General features: G+C 56.1%; 2 protein-coding genes across 2 annotated transcripts in view; both read left to right on the forward strand.

Moving 5' to 3' along the window:
• ZC3H3 (zinc finger CCCH-type containing 3) overlaps positions 1–2,175 on the forward strand; it is a 189,025-nt gene extending 186,850 nt beyond the window's left edge. The window contains exons 12-13 of the mRNA XM_084280181.1: positions 682–762; positions 1,807–2,175. Coding sequence (XP_084136307.1) covers positions 682–762; positions 1,807–1,838 — 113 coding nt within the window. The 3' untranslated portion in view covers positions 1,839–2,175. The remainder of the gene's footprint in view (positions 1–681; positions 763–1,806) is intronic.
• A 9,260-nt stretch (positions 2,176–11,435) lies between these two features.
• MAFA (MAF bZIP transcription factor A) lies at positions 11,436–13,083 on the forward strand. The gene has a single exon (XM_084280079.1). It carries the CDS (start codon positions 11,983–11,985, stop codon positions 12,850–12,852), a length of 870 nt encoding a protein of 289 aa, XP_084136205.1. The 5' UTR covers positions 11,436–11,982; the 3' UTR covers positions 12,853–13,083.
• Positions 13,084–21,825: the final 8,742 nt, after the last annotated feature.

The following is a 21,825-nucleotide window of genomic DNA, read 5'->3' on the forward strand; positions in this document are numbered from 1 at the left end:
TGTGCTAACCCATATCCCTGAGCACCTCATCTACCCATAGATCCTCACCTCCCAGAGCTACTTCAAGCTGTTTTGGCTTCCTATGAGCATTTGGGACCCTCTTGGGGGGAGACACAGTGCTCCAGAGAGCAGAAATCATCACCCAGAGCACCTTGGGGGAGGATGGATGCTTGGAGTGGCAGAAAGGTTTGGTCCCCTTGGCCAGAACACTAAGCATGAGTTAACCTCTTGCTTGCTGGTGCTCTGCTCTTCCCTGCTCCAGCCCAGCCCCTCAACAGGTTGTGACATCCACCTCCTGCTGCCAATTGAAGTTTTGGCTACTTTTTCATTTCTTTACTTAATTCTTGAATTTCTTTGCCCATAACGTGGGGATTTTGCAGTAGATTCAGTGCTGTGCAGTGGGGAAGGTACCTGTGAGTGTCTCCATCCCACACCACTTGCAGAGGGGCTCAGGATGCTCTGGGATTTGGGGAACCAGCTGCTTTCCCCGCCCCCAGCCACGGCCAAAGAGGACATCAACTTTGGGTTCACAAGGGGACACATCCCCACTACAGAAGTGCTGGAGCCACAGGAGCAACAGAGGAGTGTGGGGTACTCCTGTGCCCACATCCCAAGGGCTTTATGTGGTGACTCATGGCAACCTCAGTGACTTTCTCCTCTTTTCTCCCTCTCTGCTCCCAGTAAGAACCAAAAGGAAGAGGACACTGCCACTGGGATCCTCGTGGGACTCGGAAAACTCCCATCTTGAGGATGGTGGAAGAGGTGAGGCTGGTGGGTGTTATCAGGGATGGGCACTGCCAGGGCAGAAGAGCATCCTTGGAGCTCATAGAATCATAGGGGTTGGAAGGGACCTCCAGAGATCATGGGGTCCAACCCCCCTGCCAAAGCAGGGTCCCTAGGACAGGTCACACAGGGAGACATCCAGATGGGGCTGGAAGATCTCCAGAGAAGGAGACTCCACATCCCCCTGGGCAGCCTGTCCCAGGGCTCCCTCACCCTCACTGTGTGAAAGTTCTTCCATATACTGGTGTGGAACTCCCTGCACTCCAACTTGAGCCCATTACCCCTTGTCCTGTCCCCACAGACACTGAGAAGAGGCTGCCCATGTCCCCCTGTGTCCCACCCTTCAGCTATTGATCCCCAGTGATCAGATCCCCTCTCAGGCTTCTTCTCTCCAGGCTGAACAGCCCCAGGTCCCTCAGCCTTTCCTCCCAGGGGAGATGCTCCAGGCCCTTCAGCATCTCCATGTCCCTCCTCTGGACTCTCTCCAGGAGATCCCTGGCTTTTCTATCCCAGGGAGCCCAGCACTGGACACAACACTCCAGGTGGGGCCTGACCAGGGCAGAGCAGAGGGGGAGGATCCCCTCCTGTGACCTGCTGCCCACACTCCTCCTGATGCCCCCCAGGATCCCATTGTCTCTCTCAGCCCCCAGGGCACACTGCTGGCTCATGGCCACCCTGTCACCCACCAGGACCCCCAGGTCCTTCTCCACAGAGCTCCTCTCCAGCAGGTCACCCCCAGCCTGTCCTGATTCCAGCACTTATTCCTTCCCAGGTGCCAGACTCTCCACTTGCTTTTGTTGAACCTCATCTGGTTTCCCCCTGCCCAGCTCTCCAGCCTGGCCAGGTCTCTCTGGATGGCAGCTCAGTGTCCTGTGTGTCACCCACTCCTCCCAGCTTAGCTGAGGGTGAATACCCATCTCCAGCACACTTAACTCACCACAACCAAAGGCAAGGAGAAGCCCAAGGGTTTCCAAACCTCCAAACCATCTTCCCCACCTGACTTTTATCCTTTCCTCCTTCCAGGCAAACGTCTGCAGATCAAACCAAGGCTGTGAGCAGAACCCACCTCCCATGGCAACCAAACCAGCTCAGGAACTGCAAGAGTCAGGCACGACCTGGCACCTACCTCAGGAGGCCACGGCCGGACATGGCAACCCCATCCCCTCCCCTTTCCCATCTTGGGTTTTTGTTCTGGGACATTATTTTGGCAAGGAGCCTGTTGGCAGGGTGGGGAAGTGCCCACCCGTTCTCCCCTCTGGCGAGCAGCTTTGGGTTTAGATGGTTTAATTGGGTGATAAATTGTCTTCTCAGCTGGTTTGTTGGAAGGTGAAGCCCTACCACCAGGCTCCTTGGATGCTTGAGGGGTTGGGAAGAGGTTCCCATTCCCCAGCCCTACCACCAGGCTCCTTGGATGCTTGAGGGGTTGGGAAGAGGTTCCCATTCCCCAGCCCTACCACCAGGCTCCTTGGATGCTTGAGGGGTTGGGAAGAGGTTCCCATTCCCCAGCCCTACCACCAGGCTCCTTGGATGCTTGAGGGGTTGGGAAGAGGTTCCCATTCCCCAGCCCTACCACCAGGCTCCTTGGATGCTTGAGGGGTTGGGAAGAGGTTCCCATTCCCCAGCCCTACCACCAGGCTCCTTGGATGCTTGAGGGGTTGGGAAGAGGTTCCCATTCCCCAGCCCTACCACCAGGCTCTTTGGATGCTTGAGGGGTTGGGAAGAGGTTCCCATTCCCCAGCCCTACCACCAGGCTCCTTGGATGCTTGAGGGGTTGGGAAGAGGTTCCCATTCCCCAGCCCTACCACCAGGCTCCTTGGATGCTTGAGGGGTTGGGAAGAGGTTCCCATTCCCCAGCCCTACCACCAGGCTCCTTGGATGCTTGAGGGGTTGGGAAGAGGTTCCCATTCCCCAGCCCTACCACCAGGCTCCTTGGATGCTTGAGGGGTTGGGAAGAGGTTCCCATTCCCCAGCCCTACCACCAGGCTCTTTGGATGCTTGAGGGGTTGGGAAGAGGTTCCCATTCCCCAGCCCTACCACCAGGCTCCTTGGATGCTTGAGGGGTTGGGAAGAGGTTCCCATTCCCCAGCCCTACCACCAGGCTCCTTGGATGCTTGAGGGGTTGGGAAGAGGTTCCCATTCCCCAGCCCTACCACCAGGCTCCTTGGATGCTTGAGGGGTTGGGAAGAGGTTCCCATTCCCCAGCCCTACCACCAGGCTCCTTGGATGCTTGAGGGGTTGGGAAGAGGTTCCCATTCCCCAGCCCTACCACCAGGCTCCTTGGATGCTTGAGGGGTTGGGAAGAGGTTCCCATTCCCCAGCCCTACCACCAGGCTCCTTGGATGCTTGAGGGGTTGGGAAGAGGTTCCCATTCCCCAGCCCTACCACCAGGCTCCTTGGATGCTTGAGGGGTTGGGAAGAGGTTCCCATTCCCCAGCCCTACCACCAGGCTCTTTGGATGCTTGAGGGGTTGGGAAGAGGTTCCCATTCCCCAGCCCTACCACCAGGCTCCTTGGATGCTTGAGGGGTTGGGAAGAGGTTCCCATTCCCCAGCCCTACCACCAGGCTCCTTGGATGCTTGAGGGGTTGGGAAGAGGTTCCCATTCCCCAGCCCTACCACCAGGCTCCTTGGATGCTTGAGGGGTTGGGAAGAGGTTCCCATTCCCCAGCCCTACCACCAGGCTCCTTGGATGCTTGAGGGGTTGGGAAGAGGTTCCCATTCCCCAGCCCTACCACCAGGCTCTTTGGATGCTTGAGGGGTTGGGAAGAGGTTCCCATTCCCCAGCCCTACCACCAGGCTCCTTGGATGCTTGAGGGGTTGGGAAGAGGTTCCCATTCCCCAGCCCTACCACCAGGCTCCTTGGATGCTTGAGGGGTTGGGAAGAGGTTCCCATTCCCCAGCCCTACCACCAGGCTCCTTGGATGCTTGAGGGGTTGGGAAGAGGTTCCCATTCCCCAGCCCTACCACCAGGCTCTTTGGATGCTTGAGGGGTTGGGAAGAGGTTCCCATTCCCCAGCCCTACCACCAGGCTCCTTGGATGCTTGAGGGGTTGGGAAGAGGTTCCCATTCCCCATTAAGTCTTCTCATAGATTGTGACTCTGCTGCTGTCCTGGACACAAGGTGATTTGGGGACCTGAGGAGCTTAATGTCATCATGGGATGTGCCCACATCCAGGTCAACCACTATATTTGGGACAATATAGTTGCAAGGTGGGGCTTATCCTGGCATGGTTAAGCCCTGACCTCCCTGTCCCAAGACCCCACCTGCATCCATCCTGCTCCATCCCCTTGGTTTTGGGAGGAGATATCTCAGAGCAGAGCCAGATGCCAAGAGCATCCCTTGTGGAAACATGTGCTGGGAACAGCTCCTGCACATCATCAGGGGTTTCCATGGGCAGTTACACCCTGACACCCACCTCTCCCCATCCCAGCAGGGGATGGGACCAGCTCTTTTGAGGGTTTTTTTTTAGGGGGGTGACTTCAAATCCAGGCAGGAGCAAAGCCAAGGGAGGAGCATTGTGTTGAGCTGAATACTGCCAGCTGCACAGCTGCTGGCAGGGTGGGTTGTAGCACCCATGGGTGCCATTTCCACAAGGATTTTGGGATGGTGGATGCTGTTCCCCTGACATGGATGTGATTTTAGGGAACAGCTGCAGGTTCCCCCCTTCCCAAAAGATGCTGGGAGCCAGGAACAGCCTTGGAGGGGGGAGAGGGGGTGGGAGTTGCAGGATTTGCCCATCCACTGCCCCTCAGTCACAACCCCTGAGGGCACAAGGTGATGACAGCCCTGTGGGTGCACGCTGGGGCTCCCTGGGGTCCCAGCACCCAGGTGTGCTTGACATTGGGGTGGGGGATGGAACCACCACGATGCTGCAGGGATGGGCTGATGACTGGGGTTTCCCTTCCCCAGGTGAGCATCCATGGGTGCAGGAACCCCCCATGAAGGGGTGGGGGGTGTTGTTATCACCCCCCTACCTCACTCTCTGCAGGCTGGGGTGCTCCCCCCACTGCCTGGCTCACGGTGGGGGGGGATTTATCACCTCCCTCCCATGCCATGGCATCCCACCAAAGGTGTGACATCATTAATGCCTGTCACCTCCCCTCACCAGCCAGAGGGCAAGGTGGGGAGTGGGGTTAATACCACTTAAAGACCTAATTAGGAATGGCCCCAGCATCTCTGCATCCCCAACCATCCCAAGGACCAACATTCCCCCCACCCTGGGCTGAGCTCATCCCCCAGGGGTACCTACAACCAGCTGGTTTTTAATAAAAACTTGGTTATCTCTGTGGATCTTCAATGTCTTTGGTTAACCCACGTGGTTGATGTGTCAATAAAGCGTGGGATGCCCTGTCCCAGCCTGGCTTTGCTCTTTTTTTTTTTCCACTCTTTCTACACAAACATCCCCTCTGGAAGCTGAGGGTGGTGGCAAAGGGGCTACTCTGCTCCCCAAAGCTTTCAGGGGGGGTAATTATTAGAATTTCCCCCCCCCTCTTTACCCAGAAAGTTTCTTCACTTGATGATTTTGTTTAAAAAAAAAAACCCAAACCCACCTGAATTCACTAAAAATCACCTTGGAGGAGATGATGATGATGATGTGAGTCCCCATCAAGGGCTGGTGTAAGGGGATGGTGGCCAGGAGCTTTGGCATGGTGGTGGCCAGGAGCTTCACTGTGCTGGTGGCCAGAAGCTTCAATGTGATGGTGGCCAGGTGCTTTGGTGTGATGGTGGCCAGGACTTTAGGTGCTTTCCTGTGGCCAGGAGCTTCAGTGTGATGGTGGCCAGGAGCTTCAGTGTCATGGTGGCCAGGAGCTTTGGTGTGATGGTGGCCAGAAGCTTTGGTGTGATGGTGGCCAGGTGCTTCAGTGTGATGGTGGCCAGGAACTTCAGTGTGATGGTGGCCAGGTGCTTCAGCATGATGTTGGCCAGGACCTTTGACATTGATGGTGGCCAGGAACTTCAGTGTGATGGTGGCCAGGAGCTTCAGCATAATAGTGGCCAGGAGCTTTGGCGTGATGGTGGCCAGGAGCTTCACTGTGATGGTGGCCAGAAGCTTTGGCATGATGGTGGCCAGAAGCTTTGCTGTGATGGTGGCCAGAAGCTTGGGCGTGATGGGGGCCAGGAGCTTGGGTGTGATGGTGGCCAGGAACTTCAGTGTGATGGTGGCCAGGAGCTTCAGTGTGATGGTGGCCAGAAGCTTCAGTGTGATGGTGGCCAGGACCTTCAGTGTGATGGTGGCCAGAAGCTTCAGTGTGATGGTGGCCAGGACCTTCAGTGTGATGGTGGCCAGGTGCTTCAGTGTGATGGTGGCCAGGAACTTTGGTGTGATGGTGGCCAGGAGCTTCAGCATAATAGTGGCCAGGAGCTTTGGTGTGATGGTGGCCAGGAGTTTTGAGGTGATGGTGGCCAGGAGCTTCAGTGTGATGGTGGCCAGGAGCTTTGGCGTGGTGATGGCCAGGAGCTTCAGCATGATGGTGGCCAGGAGCTTCGGCATGATGTTGGCCAGGAGCTTTGGTGTGATGGTGGCCAGGAGCTTTGGCATGACAGTGGCCAAGTGCTTCAGTGTGATAGTGGCCAGGAGTTTTGAGGTGACAGTGGCCAGGAGCTTCAGTGCTTTCCCATGGCCAGGAGCTTTGGCATGATGGTGGCCAGAAGCTTCAGTGTGATGGTGGCCAGGAGCTTCAATGTATGGTGGCCAGGAGCTTCAGTGTGATGGTGGCCAGAAGCTTGGGCATGATGGTGGCCAGAAGCTTTGGTGTGATGGTGGCCAGGAGCTTCAGTGTGATGGTGGCCAGGAGCTTCGAGGTGATGGTGGCCAGGACCTTCAGTGCTTTCCCATGGCCAGGAGCTTCAGTGTGGTGGTGGCCAGGACCTTCAGTGCTGTCCCACGGCCATGGCTCCCTAACGAGCAGGCTAACGGGGCTCAGGGCTCACGCTGCACTAATTAAGCCAGGCAATGAGGAGCTCACCTGCTGTGCCACCTACCAGCACCACTGCTGCTCCCTTCCCACCAGGGGACTGCCATTTCTCCCCAGCTGTCAGTAAAGCTCTGCCTGGGGGGTGAGTAACTTCTGAGCAGGGATGAGGGTGGCCCCTGGAGAGGTGTCACTCTGGCTTTTCCTCCAGCCTTGTCACCAGCAGCCACGACACCTCAGTGATGGGCACAACAAGGGGGTGTATCATAGATTGGTCTGGGTTGGAAGGGACCCCCAAGGATCAGAGAGCTCCAACCCCCCACCACAGGCAGGGCCACCAACCTCCAGGAATGATCTACACAAGGTCACCCAGAGAGCCCCAGCCAACCTGGCCCTACCTGTCTTCCCAGTGAAACTGGGGATGCCACAATGGTCGTGTGGATGGGCTGTCCTGCTGAGGACGTGCCTTGGAGGTGGGTGTTGAGCTGGTTTGGCTGGGGGGGGTGGCATGGGGCAGAGTTTCTGGAGGGCACCGTAAACATTTCCTGGAAAACCCTCCTGCGGCGGGTGCTGCTGGCACAGCGCCCGGGCCCCGGCCACGGAAGCAGGTGCCTGGCTACCATCACCCACCAGCTCACTTTACTGCCTGTCATCAGGGTGTCTGTCCCCCTGCTGTCCTCCTCCTCCTCCTCAGTGCCTGTAGCTCATCTCACCACAGACACCGACCTCTTTCATGGAGTCAGAGAATCCCAGACGGGTCTGAGTTGGAAGGGACCCCAAGGATCACAGAGCTCCAACCCCCCTGCCACAGGCAGGGACACAACCTCCAGGCCTGGAGCTACACAAGGTTGCCCAGGGCCCCAGCCAACCTGGCCTTGAACACCTCCAGGGATGGGGCATCCACCACCTCTCTGGGCAGCCTGTTCCAGCCCTTCACCACTCTCTCTGCAAAGAACTTCGCCCTAATATCTCACCTCACCCTTCCCTCCTCCAGCTTCACTCCATCCCCCTTGTCCTGCCAGTCTCTGCCCTTTGAACAAGCTGATTCCCCTCCTGTTTCTCTGCTCCCTTCAGGGACTGGGAGGCTGCAATGAGGTTCCCCCACAGCCTTCTCTTCCCCAGGCTGACCCAGCCCAGCTCCCTCAGCCTCTCTCCATAGGGGAGCTGCTCCAGCCCTCTGATCGTCTTCGTGGCTCCTCTGACCCCTCTCCAACAGTCCCACATCTTTCTTGTACTGGGGCCCCAGCTCTGGCCACAGGACTCCAGCTGGGGCCTCCTGAGGGCAGAGCAGAGAGGGACAATCCCCTCCCTGTCCCTGCTGCCACCCCTCTTTGCATGGTTCCTTCTGAAATGATCTCTCAGCCTGGATGGAGCCACCTGGATTGATGCTGTTGGTGGAGCAGCATCACCTCACTGGGGTGCAATGTGGTGGACACCACCATCACCGTGGGGGATGATGTCCCCATGAGGGCTTCCCAAGCCAACAGCACCCCGTTTATCAACCAAGTGGGGAAACTGAGGCAGCACCCGCCCGAGCACCCAAACACCCATCTCCCCTCGAAGGGTTAAGGGGGTGCACAAAGCCACCAGCTCTAAAAGCAAAGAGGTGACGCCATCCCACCGCCCTCCTGCTGCCACCAACCTGGTTATGTCACTCGACCTCCTGCAAGTAAACTTAGCTGACCGGGTTCTGCGTGGCAGGGAGGGCTGGGGACGTGCCACGGGGCCCAGCCAGTGCTCCCCAAGCCCTGGCACTGTCCCCAGCCACCCCTCTAAAAATACCCATGGGGGGGGCAGGGGGGTGAGAAACGGGGCCCCGTTGGAGCTCAGCCCAACCTTAAGCCCTCCCCTGGCTCCTGGCCCGTTGAGGGTGGCAGCTGGTGATGGGGGGGGGAAACGGGTGCCCCCCGAGGTGTCACCAGCTCTGGGGGGGGAGGAACGTGGTGCCAGGGGTGGGGGAGGTGGCACTGCATCCCCACACCCCAATTTTCCCAGTTTGGGACCCCAATATCCCACTGCACAGGGATGTTGATGTGGCATTTGGGGTCAATTTAACCCCAATTCTTCAAGTAGGGGTTAAAAACATTAAAACCATGCTGCAAGAAGGGTTATTTTGGCTGAAAAAAACCAGCAAGACACCCTTTTTGCCCCTTCTCTGCCCAAGTTGAGGGGGGCTGAGGGGTGTCCCCATAATCCCCTGCCCAAATTTGAGGTCTCCAATAAGAGATATGTGTCCCAGGGGACACACAAGGTGGGGAGAGGGGTTTCCCTGCCTGGATCTGTGACCATCCCTGGGAGGAGACACCCCCCACACACCCCTTTCTGCCCCCAACTCAGCTTTAGGATGAGGAAGATGGGGAAGGGGGACAACAAGCACCCCAAATCCTCCAGAGAGCAGACCAAGTACAGGAGATGATGTGGGGTTGTAATTGCTGGGGATGTGGTGGGATCAATGTTTGAATCTAAAGTAAAAAGCTGGTTTTTTGCATTAATTTGGCTCAAATCATCCCTGCTCTTGGCTGGGCAGTTAGTACCTGGGGAGGGCAGTGTCTTCTGTCCCCAGGTGGGGATGGCCATCAGTGGAGGGAGGGGACCAGCACCCCCCACATCCCATGGGGCTGCAGTGGGCTGCAGTGGGACAGGGTGTTATGGGGCTCAGGGTGCACCCTGTAGGTGATGGGGATGGTCCTGGGTCCTGAGAGGGGTTGCTGGGTGGTGGGTGGGTATTGATACCTTCCGTGGGATGACACCGCTCATCCCTTAGGATTAAGTGGGACAACTCAAAGGCAGCTGCCCCGTGCCTCAGTTTCCCTCCAACACCTCAGTGTGGGGATCAGCTGTGACCGTAGCCCCACAAGCCCAAGGCTGCCACGTACCCCATCCTCAGTGCATGTCCCCATGACCCCTGAGAGCTGTCCCTGACCCCCACACACACACCTCAACACTGACCCCACCGTGACTCACCCCCCCCCCCCCAACCATCCTCCTCCCTCCCGTGCTGCAGCTGCAGCAGCCACGAGGTGGCAGAGCTCAGAGCAGCGCGGCCACCTCCAGCCCAGGGCCCCTCTCCCTTCTGTGGGCTCAGCACCCACTGGCCACCCCACCACACCGCGTCAGCGATGCCTTCTCCGTGCGCTGGGGTGGGCAGCCTTGTCCTTGAGCTGCTGCTGCTGCTGCTGTTCCTCACCATGTCTCCAGCACAAATGTCACCTGCTTGCCACACGAAGCCAGAGGCAGCAGCAGAGAAACTGGTCCAGCTCCAGCAGGGCACGTGAAGTCACCTCCAGTGCACAAGGATGATGCTCCTGGACCACCAACAGCTTGTGAGGCCACCTAAATATATATATATGTGTGTGTGTGTGTGTATATATATATAAAAAGTCTGAAAAATATATGTATGGCTTCCTGCAAGGATGGCAAGTCTTCCCTGTCCCCCAAGAAGGATGCTATTCCTCCCTGGGAAAACCAGGGTGGGGAAGGGGGGGCTGCACCCCGATGATGCTCCTGGACCACCAACAGCTTGTGAGGCCACCTAAATATATATCTATGTGTGTGTGTGTGTGTATATATATATAAAAAGTCTGAAAAATATATGTATGGCTTCCTGCAAGGATGGCAAGTCTTCCCTGTCCCCCAAGAAGGATGCTATTCCTCCCTGGGAAAACCAGGGTGGGGAAGGGGGGGCTGCACCCCGATGATGCTCCTGGACCACCAACAGCTTGTGAGGCCACCTAAATATACATATATGTGTGTGTGTGTGTGTGTATATATATATAAAAAGTCTGAAAAATATATGTATGGCTTCCTGCAAGGATGGCAAGTCTTCCCTATCCCCTAAGAAGGATGCTATTCCTCCCTGGGTAAACCAGGGTGGGGAAGGGGGGGGCTGCACCCCGATGATGCTCCTGGTACCCGCAGCAGGCGATGGTCCCTCAGCAAGGTGTGAACCCCGATTTGGGCTCAATAATTCCCCATTCTGGTGGGGTTTTTCCCCCCTTATTTCTCTGGGAAGAACTTAGAATTTCTTTTCTTACCCTCCCCACTCCCCCCCCCCCCCCCATCCCCTCTCCTCCTCCCCCTTCTTGCTCAGCCCAGCTTGAGCCCAGGGTAGTTGGTGGGAGTTGAAGGCACATGGTGGGGCCAGGAAATGCCCTGGAGGAGATGAGGGGGAGGGATGCTCAGGGGATGCCCGGGGGATGCAGGATGAGGGGATGCCCAGGGCACGACCCCCTACCCTACCCTACCCTACCCCACCCCTCTCCATCCCCCGGAGCGGCCGCGGGCAACGCTAAACCCTCTCCCCTCGGAGACTGACAGGAGCCCCGGGGGGCGTTGCCATGGGGATATGTAAATCACACCGGGCGAGCGCTTTCCCGATAGGTGGGAAGAGGCGAGACCCTCCCCGGGAGGCGGGGGCAGAGCCCTATTTTACCCCCCTATATAACGCGCCGAGCTCCATTCAGCTCTTCGGCAGCGGCGGCGGCAGCGCCGAGCAGGGGAAAGGGGGAGAGCAGGAGGGGTGCGGGCAGGGGGTGTGGCCCCCCCGCCCCCCAGGGCGCCGTGTCCGGGGAGGGGGAAGAAGAAGAAGAGGAGGAGGAGGAGGAGGGCAGCAGGGGAAGGCTCTCAGCCCAGGGAGGTGGGGCCGGGGCAGGTGCCAGGGGAGGCAGGAAGGGGCGGGCAGGGCGCTGCCTGTTCCTCGCCATTGGGAACCGGCCGCAGGCAGCGGCGGAGTCTGCCCCGAGGAGCCGCAGAAGCGTGTTGGAGAAGAGCAGCCGGTCCCGCATCATCTCCGGGGGTCCCGCATCATCTCCGGGACACCCGCTTCTCGCTGGTGGGAGAAGCGCGGCCGGACCGCAGCCCCCCCCCCCCTCCATCCCCCCACATCCCGGTGGAAGGTCCCCAAGTCTCCGGTTACGCAGCCCGGAGTAAAGTCCCGGAGGAGGAGGAGGAGGAGGAAGAGGCTCCAGCCGCGGAGCTCCGGAGCCAGACTGCAGAGAGGTGCCGTGTCCCGCACCGGAGCCCCGACGGGACGTGTCCGCCTGCAACCCGCAGCGGGACCCCGTCGGAAGGGGTCGGAACCGGGCTGAACCCCCTTAGCGGAGGTTCCCGCTGTGTGTGTCCCCCCATCACCACCACCACCACCCGCAGCCGGGAGCGGAGCCCCGTCGGAGCAGCCGCTGACCCCGCAGCCCCCCGCAGGAGGCTCCCCGGACTCTTTGGGACCCTCAACCTTCTTTGGACGGCGGTGCTCGGGGGTTTCACCCCCCCAGGTCCCTCCCATGGACTGAGATGGCCTCGGAGTTGGCCATGAGCGCGGAGCTGCCCACCAGCCCCCTCGCCATCGAATACGTGAACGATTTCGACCTGATGAAGTTCGAAGTGAAGAAGGAACCGGCCGAGGCGGAGCGGCTGTGCCACCGCCTGCCCGCCGGGTCCCTCTCCTCCACCCCGCTCAGCACGCCCTGCTCCTCCGTGCCTTCCTCGCCCAGTTTCTGCGCTCCCAGTCCCGGTGGGCAACCGGCTCCCGGTCCCCCACCTACCAGCGCCGCTTCCCTGGGCTCCAAACCTCAGCTGGAGGAGCTCTATTGGATGTCGGGTTACCAGCATCACCTCAACCCCGAAGCTCTCAACCTGACGCCGGAGGACGCGGTGGAGGCGTTGATCGGTGCCCCTCACCATCATCATCACCACCACCACCAAGGCTACGAGCCTTTCCGACCCCAACCTTTCGGCGGCGAGGAGCTGCCCCCGGCCGCCCATCACCATCCCGGCCACCACCATCATCATCATCACCACTTGCGCTTGGAGGACCGCTTCTCCGACGACCAGTTGGTGAGTATGTCGGTGCGGGAGCTGAACCGGCAGCTGCGGGGCTTCAGCAAGGAGGAGGTGATCCGCCTCAAGCAGAAGAGGAGGACCTTGAAGAACCGGGGCTACGCTCAGTCCTGCCGCTACAAGCGGGTCCAGCAGCGGCACATCTTGGAGAACGAGAAGTGTCAGCTCCAGAGCCAAGTGGAGCAGCTCAAGCAGGAGGTGACCCGTTTGGCCAAGGAAAGGGATCTGTACAAAGAAAAATATGAGAAGTTAGCCGGCCGGGGCTTCCCCAGGGAACCCTCCCCATCCGCCGCCCCAAAACCTGCCGCCGACTTCTTCATGTGAGAGCCCCCGGGGGGTGTGTGGATATTTAGGAGGGGGGGTGGGGGGTGGTAGTGGTGGTGTCCCCCCCCTTTTCCCTGTCCCCCTCACTCAATGTGGGGAGAGCAAACCTTCTGCTTGTATAAAAAAACAAGTTAATTTTGTTTTCTTCCCCCCCCCCCCCCTTTGAAATTTTGGGGAGGGGGATGTTGAACCCCCCCCCCTCCCCCCCATTACCACCACCACACACACCTTGCGGGACTTGGAGCTGGTGGGGGGGGAGAGGGGAGAGAGAAAGAGGAGGGTCCCGGGGTTGTTTTGGGGTGGGGAGGGTGGTGGGTTGATGGGTGGGTGGGGGGGGACACGGACCTGGAGCCAGCCTGCATGCGGGACGTGTACGGCGCGCCCCCCTCCTCTTCCCACCCCCCCTACCCCCACCTCCCCAAACCCCAGGAGCATCCAAGTCGCTTCCCACCCCCCCTCACCCCTCATCCTGCGTGTTTCACCCCTTATTTTAATCTCTTGGAAGTGGGGGGGACACACACACACTCCACAGATCATCCCGGGGGTGGGGTGGGGGGGTCCCCAGCAGCGCTGCGCCCTGCCCGACCCCTCAAATCCCCCCTCAAAACCTCCCCTTCCCCATCCTTTCCGCCCCGGCCGGCAAACCTGAGCCACGTTTAACTTATTCACACTTGTAAATATGTAGAAATTAGTTAGTTTTCTGCCTTTTTTTGGTTGTTTTTTTGGGGTATTTTTTTGGTTTTGTTCTTCCTTGAGCCTCTATTTTGCTTGGTGATTTACGAAGAAGAAAAGGAAAAAAAAAAGACAAAAAAAATCCTTTAAAAAAAAGTTAATTAACTAATTACACGAGTCTTAAAAAAGTTTGTATGTAATAGCATGCAAATAATAATAATAATAATAATATCCGAATTAATTTAACGATGTTGGGAAGAAGCCGAATGCACTATATACAGGAGTCAATTGGGTTAAAGAAGACTGTTTTATAGAGATTTAAAATTATCTATGCTCTTAAAAAGAAAAATAGGGGGGTGGGAGGGGGGGAAAAAGGGGGGGGATAACGATGAGACAGGTAAAGAATTCTTGGGGGGGGGGGGAAGGAATGACCTGAAAGGCAATATAGTAATATATGGACTGCAAACGGTTGGCTGCTATCTCACTATGCACCGGATTTATTTATTAACCCTGGGGCTTTTAGGGAGGGGGGGGAAACGGGGTTGTTATTTGGAAGAAGGAAAAGAAATGTTGTTTCTTGAAGGAAAGGGAAGGGGGGGGAAGGAAGAAGGAAAAAGGGGGGGAAAACAGTAAATAATAATAATTATAATTTTACGAATTCGTAGAGAAATTGGAGAAAAAGATGGAAGGGGGGGCCCGATCCTGCGCTGAGGAGCGGGGTTGGTGGGGGGTATTTTTTTTGGGGGGGGAAAGGGGGGGGTTGGCTGCTTTTTTTTTAACAAGTTGCTTGTTTAAAAAAGGAAAAATGAGGGAAAAAATGGAAAAAAAAATTAAAATATTGGGGTGGGAAATACAAAGCGAGTTTGGGGGGGCTTGGGGGGGGTGGGGGGGAGGGAGGGGGTGGGCAGCCTGGTGCATTTTAGGTCCTGATGGTGCGAAGCGTTTTTAACGACCTGTTGTTTCGAATTTGTGACGGTTTTAACGATGTTGCATCAAGATATAAAACAAACTTATATTCAACTAGAGCCTGGGTCGGGTTTTCTCTCCGGGGGAGGGGGGGGTTGATGGGGAAGGGAAGGGATGGGAAGGGGGGGGTTCCAATCCCATAGCATCGCTCGTTTCGTTTGGGGAGTGGGGGGTGGGGGGGGGGTTGTTTCTTCAGCCCGTTCAAGGGGGTTGTTTTGTTTCTCCATCCCTATTGAGTTTTGGGATGGATGGAAAATACAACCCACCCCCCTCCCCGAGTCTCCAGCCGGGAGAAGGGGTTGCTGGGGGGTGGGGTGGGATAAATTCGGCGATGGACACGACTTGGCGACTCCGGCACCGCCGGCGCTTCACAACCTCCTGAACTCTATTTATTTTCCACTTTTTTCTGCCATTTTTGGGGGTGTTTTTTGTTCGTTTGGGGTTTTCTGTATTTTTTCCCAGCCGAATATTATGATTTAAATTTTTTCCACCCTTCCTCACCCCCGAAGAAAAGGGGGGAGGAGGAGGAGGCACCTTCCTCCCCTTGGCTACCCGAAAAGTCACCTTCATCCCAAAGCCGGATCCCAGCCCGACACCGTCCCGATGAGCCGCCGCCTTGATTTTGAACGGTAATAAATGGGTCTTTTTTTAATCTCTTTTTTTCCCCTTTTTACTTCTCCCTTTTGAGTTTTTAATTAGGGGGGTTGGAGAAGGGGAGGGTGAGGGAAGAAAAACCAACTAACCACATCAATTTGCCCTCAAAAGAAAGCTTTAGGCTTTATATTTGTATTATATAAATTATATATTTATTAATATATATATTTATATATATATATATATAAATTATATATTTATTAATAAATTATATATTTATTATATAAGCTGGAGGGGTGGTTTTTTTTAGGGGGGGCGTTTTAGGGGGGGGTGGAAGGGTTTTTTTGGGCAGGTAGAGGGTTATTTTTTTGGAGGGGGGTGAAGGGGTGTTTTTTTTGAGGGGGGGGAACCACTTTTTTTTTGCCAGGATTGAAGCCCTGGGGAAGCCTGAACTGAACTCATCCCACCCCTCTCACAGCTTTCCCTGGGCTCGGTGGGGTAATATGGAGCACAGCCCTTAACCCAACATATTTCTGGGTATTTTATAGATATATATTTAATATAAATTCTTTTTTTTTCCCTCCCCACGCTGTATTTTTTACATCCCCCGATGTGCTGTTTGCGATGGGTCCCCCCCTCCCTCTCTCTCCCTCAATCACCGCCGGGCTGATGCAACCCACAGGGACCGGCTGTCCTTGGGTTTTTCGGGGTATAAATGATCCCAGAACCCCCCGGCTTTGCTTCCCCTCCACCCCCAGACCTTATTCATCCCCTTGTTTTTCTCCAGCCGCTTCGGAGTCTCGTTGATGTCTTTATTTTTGGCGTCCAGAGAGGGGGTTTTGGGAGCAGCTTGAGCTCGGCTCGATAGCAGGCTCGGCTTTTTGGGGGGGGGTGGATGGGCTGCAGGGAAAGGACCCCTTTGCCTTGTGTCTGATGTACCAAAAGGGGGGTTTGAGGAGAGGGGAAATCACCCCCTATTTTTATTTAGAGAGCTGGGGGAGTCTTGCAAACCTGGCTTGAAATGACCCCCCCCCTCCAACCCCGTCCCGCTGCCCGCCGCCTCCTCTCCTTGGGGTGTTGTTTTGGGGGTGAATCAGAGCAAACCAGCAGGTTTACCCCCCCCAACTTTTCCTCCCAAGATACTTCCCCTTGGAAGTATCCCCCTCCCAAGATACTTGTTTTCTTTGGAAGGGGAAGGGAAAGAGAGAGTCCTTTCAGCTGCTGCTGCCTTCGGGATTAGATCAGGAGAGTTTGGAGGAGGAGAGGTTTGGGGGCAGCTCCTTCCCGAAACCCTCCTGAGGATCTTTGTCCTATGTCTATTCCCTAGATCTCACCCCCCTTTTTCCAGCCACGGTGGGGATCAGCTGGATTTGGGGCTGTTTTGGGGGGAAACATTGCCCTATGGGGGTGGGGGGGGTCTGCTCTAGGATGCCCGGGGAGGAGAGGGTGCGGCTGTGACCATCTCCTGCCCCTCAATCCCTTTCCCCACCACCTCTTGGCAAAGTGAAGGCAGGGATTTTTGGGGCTGAGGTGGTCTGGTTTTCTTCCTCCCCTTGCCTTTTCCACTCTGTTCCTCTTATTCTTATATTTTTGGGGGGGTGCAGCAAGCTGGGGAAGATGCAAACTGGGTCCTACCCCCATGTTCCCACCCTGGGAGCAGATGATTTCAGTGATTGGTGTTACTCCTTTCTCCTTCATCCCTGATTCTCTCAGGGCAGTTTTTGGGCAGGGGAGCAGCGATGTGATTCCCCAACTCTTTTCACTGCTGTGATTTTTATTTGTCTGTGTGTGTCTTTTTTTTCTGCTGATTTATTTAATTTCCAACACCTCCCAGAAATCCCACCCCCCCCACCCCAAGCAGGGAAATAGCTGAAACAGGGTGCAGGGTCACCCTTCGTGGGTGACTTCAGTCCTAGAGCATCCTCCTTAGGAGATTTGGGGAAGCCAGGGCAGAGTCACACCCTTCTGCTTTGCTCATTCTACACCCTGATGCAGCCATGGGGTTCAGTCACAGCCCCCACCCCACTTTCCTCTCTTGCTCCTCATCACCCTGACTCACTCTGGGCTTCTCAGGCTCCTCATACTGATGGAGGGGTGGGGGCTGTCCTGGGTCTGGTCCTTCTCCTATTTCATAAATAAATAAAACCTGAAGTGGCTTTTGCCTGAATGAGACTGGTTTATGACTTGTCTCTTTGTTGGGGGGCTGGTTGGGGGGGGGTTGGGGGCTGAGCCCCTGTTCCTTGTGCTGTTTTGGGGGGTGGCTGGGTGCTCCCTGTTTGGTTTGGGGGTGGCTGTGGGATGTTGAACTCTGCTGCAGGACCCTGACCCTGTGTCTGTGTGTAGTCACAACATGTTGGCACATGTTTTGGGGGGGTGAGGGACGTGTGTGTGTGTGTTCTGGGGTGGGATGGTGTGTCAGTGAGTGTCACCACGGCTGTGGATGTGCCTGGGGTGCTGTGTGTGTGTGTTAGAGGGGGGTGTGTGTGCTTTTGGGTTGTTTAGACCTCTTTTTAAAGCTTTTTTTCCCCCTTCCCATGTTCCCTGATCTCTGGGTAGTGGTGGAACCCCCCCACCATTCTCCAGCTCCCTGCTCAGGAGCTGCAGGACCTCTGGCCATCGCATCCATCCTGGGCATCTCCTGCACCCCATGCCCAGCCCAGTCCTATGACTTTAGGAGGGGTGAAACCAGCAGCCACACGGTCTCACCCCCATCCCCCTGGGGTGTAGGGATGAACTTTAGGGGTTGGCATATGTCTGCCCCCATCCCACCCTTCTGCAGAGCTTTCTAAACCCATTTTCATGCACCTTGAGACCCAGTTGAAGGTGCTGGGGGGGTGTCACTGGGCTGGGGAACAGCTGGAACTCCTTCTACCATCCCTGCTCATTGGTTTTACACCCTGCTCTGACTGGGCAGAGGGATGATTTTGGGGGGGATACACCATCCCTAACACAGAGGAGTGCCCTGAGGCACCTCACCCAAGCACACAGCAGTGCCCAGTGCTGGTTACCCCCCCACCCCCCAGCAAAGCCACCCACCAACTGGTGATGAGCTGGATGGTTGTGGATCACCAGGATTCTGCAGAGAGGCAAAAAAAACTGCACCAGGCTGATCAATGCAGCATCACCAAAGAACCTCTTGCTCCTCCTTGCTCAATTATTGATGCCACCTGGCTGCTGCAGCTTGTTCCACATGAGTCCTGACATCTTGGGATGCCAAATCAAGGTAAGGAGGCAGGGTGGGCTGCTGGACACAGGTGGATTTGGGGGCTGCACGTGCTGGAAAAGCACAAATTAACTACATTCCCAGCCAAATAAATCCATCCCAATAAAATTAAAGCCCTGGTAGTTTGTGGTGTTGGCTGAGAGCTCACCCTTGGTGCTGACCCACTGCAAGCTGTGCCCTGGCTGGGTTTCCAGCTGGTATTTTTTTGGCTTGAGCTGTTGTATTGTGGCTCAAGCCAAAGTTTTGCCTTTTGGATGCTCCAATCCCCTCCATGCTCCGGGCCCAGCTGCCTCCTTGATGCTCCCTGCATCCTCAGGAGCCAAGTGTTGCCCTGCTCACTATATATAAATACATATATATATAAAAATACATATATATACATATATTACCTTGGCAAGAGAGAGCTCATTTGCTTCTGCCAGCTCCTGGGCTCGCTTGCTTTGGCACTTGCACAGCTCATTGCTCTGGCTGGGATTTATTCCTGCCTTTATCCCCAGCCAGAGCACCCCTGTTGCATCAATACCTCCTGGAACCTCTGCAGGAGCTGAGGTCCTTCCTGGTCCTTCCTGACAGCCAGAATGTGGGGAACTCCCCCTCCACACACACACACCATGACCAGGACCACAGCTGGGTTTTGATCCCAGATTCCTTGTTTTCTGGTGGGGCTCTCTCACATCATCGCTCAGGGATGCTGCTGCTGTGGGAGGTGGGATGCAGGATGCAAGGATGCAGGATGCAAGGATGCAGGACATTGGATGTGGGGTGCAGGTGGTAGGATGCAGGATATGGGTGCAGGAGGTGGGATGTAGGAGGTGGGGTACAGGATACAAGGGGATGGGACGTTGGATATGGGATGCAGGATATGAGGGTGGGATGCAGGAAGTGGGGTATGGGATACAAAGGGATGGGACATTGGATGTGGGATGCAGGCAGTGGGATGCAGGATATGGGTGCGGGATGCAGGAGGTGTGGGGTACAGGATATAGGGGCACAAGACATTGGATATAGGATGCAGGAGGTGGGGTACAGGTTATAAGGGGGAAGGATATTAAATAGGGGATGCAGGAGGTGTGGGGTACAGGATATAAGGGCACAAGACATTAAAGATGGGGTGCAAGAGGTGTGGGGTACAGGATATAGGGGCACAAGACATTGGATATAGGATGCAGGAGGTGGAGTACAGGATATAAGGGGAAAGGTTATTAAATATGGGATGCAGGAGGTGGGATATGAGATGCAGGAGGTGGGATGGAGGCAGTGGGATGCAGGGTATGGGATACAGTGAGGGCTGCAGGGGTACAGGATGTTGGATATGCCTTGTGGGATGTTAACTGCAGGCTGTGGGATGCAGGATACAGGGTATGGAACGCAAGATGCAGGAGAAGCACTGTGCCAGGATGGGGGATGCAGGACATTGGATGTGGGGTGCAGGTGGTAGGATGCAGGATACGGGTGTGGGGTGCAGGAGGTGGGATGTAGGAGGTGGGGTACAGGTTACAAGGGGATGGGACATTGGATATGGGATGCAGGATGTGGGGTATGGGATACAAAGGACATTGGATATGGGATGCAGGATATGGGTGTGGGATGCAGGAGGTGTGGGGTACAGGATATAGGGGCACAAGACACTGGATATAGGATGCAGGAGGTGGGGTACAGGATATAAGGGGAAAGAATATTAAATATGGGATGCAGGAGGTGGGATGCAGGAAAAACATTAAAGATGGGATGCAGGTGTGGGGTACAGGATATAAAGGGAAAGGATATTAAATATGGGATGCAGGAGGTGGGATACAAGATGCAGGAGGTGGGATGCAGGAGGTGTGGGGTACAGGCTATAAGGGCACAGGACATTGGATATAGGATGCAGGAGGTGGGGTACAGGATGTAAGGGGAAAAGACATTAAATATGGGATGCAGGAGGTGGGATGGTGGCAGTGGGATGCAGGAGGTGTGGGGTACAGGATATAGGGGCACAAGACATTGGATATAGGATGCAGGAGGTGGGGTACAGGATGTAAGGGGAAAGGATATTAAATATGTGATGCAGGAGGTGGGATGGAGGCAGTGGGATGCAGGATATGGGATACAGTGAGGGCTGCAGGGGTACAGGATGTTGGATATGGCTTGGGGGGATGTTAACTGCAGGCTGTGGGATGCAGGATAAGGGATGCAGGATACAGGGTATGGAACGCAAGATGCAGGAGAAGCGCTGTGCCAGGATGGGGGATGCAGCACACAGGGTGTAGGATATGGGATATACAGGATGCTGCTTTGCAGCAGGGCCCTGTGGCAGAATGAGAGGGGCTGTGGCACTGCCCACTGGCTGTGGCTGCCTCTGTGCTGGGAGGGAAGTGCTGGATCATGCACAAGGAGCACCAAGGAGCCCAGCACTGCCCAGCCCATCCTTCCCTGATGGAACAAGCCCCAACAACGATGCTACAGCAACAATTCCCAGCAATGCCAGCTCCCTCCAGGCAGGTTTGATAACCATTTATTGGGTTATAAATGGTTGTGGGCTCACCCCACCCATCACTCCCCACAGGTGAGTGCACTGATACCCATGTGTGTGAACCTCTGTGTGGCTGTGGATGTAATGGGATACAGGAGGGGGGATACAGGGCATGGGATGCATAGCTGTGTGTCCAAAGGGAAATCATCTGCGCTGCCAAGTGGCAAATATGCAATGACAGTGTCAGTCCTCAGGTCGGGCAGTGATGGGGGTCCCATCGGTGGTGGCCCTTTGCTGTTCCAGCCACCCATGCAGTGCAGCTCTCCTTGGTGTCACTGCCCCCAGTGCCCAGGAATCCTCTCAGCCCCCTGCCCTGGCCCCCACAGCTCCTCATCCCCGCCTGCCAAGCTCCCAAATTAAGTCATCAGCTTAGTGCCTAATTACCCACCCGGTGAAATCCAAAGATGCCTTGGGGGGGTTGGGGTTTTATTCCTCCCCCCTCTTCCTCCCTTTCCATGGCTGAAAGTGAGGAGGGAGAGAGAGAGAGAGAGAGAAGGGGAACAGGTAGAGCATCCCCCCCACCTCCCCTCCCCAACACCAGGTTATTTATTCATGTAACAGGCCCAGGCTGGAGCAGCTCAGCGCAGCCCTGGCAGCTGTCTGCTCCCTGGGAGCTCGAGCTGTAATTTGCACAAGCAAAAATAAACTAATTGTTATTTCCACTTTACATAAAGGGAAGAGAGGGGTGTGTGTGTGTGGGGGGGGGGAGGTGGCTGGGGGGGTGAAGGGGAGTCTCGAGCCGCCAGCCTCTCCTGGGTTGATGCGCAGAGTGGGACCAGCTCTTCCCCAGCTCCCCCCAGGGTCTCATCCTGCCTGCTTAGGGGATGATGCTGAGGAGTTGACAGGTAGGGAGATGGGAAACTGGACCATCATCTTCCTCACCACTAGGGCCAGGGCTGCTGGCTCACTTCCAGCTGCAAGGTGTGAAGCTCTTCTTGCTGCAGGTGCAACTGGGAGGGAGAAGACGACTTGCTTCATCAGCCAGCTGAGTGAGGATGATGCTTTC

Source organism: Gallinula chloropus (assembly GCF_964237585.1).
Source record: "Gallinula chloropus genome assembly, chromosome: 2".
NCBI lineage: Eukaryota > Metazoa > Chordata > Aves > Gruiformes > Rallidae > Gallinula > Gallinula chloropus.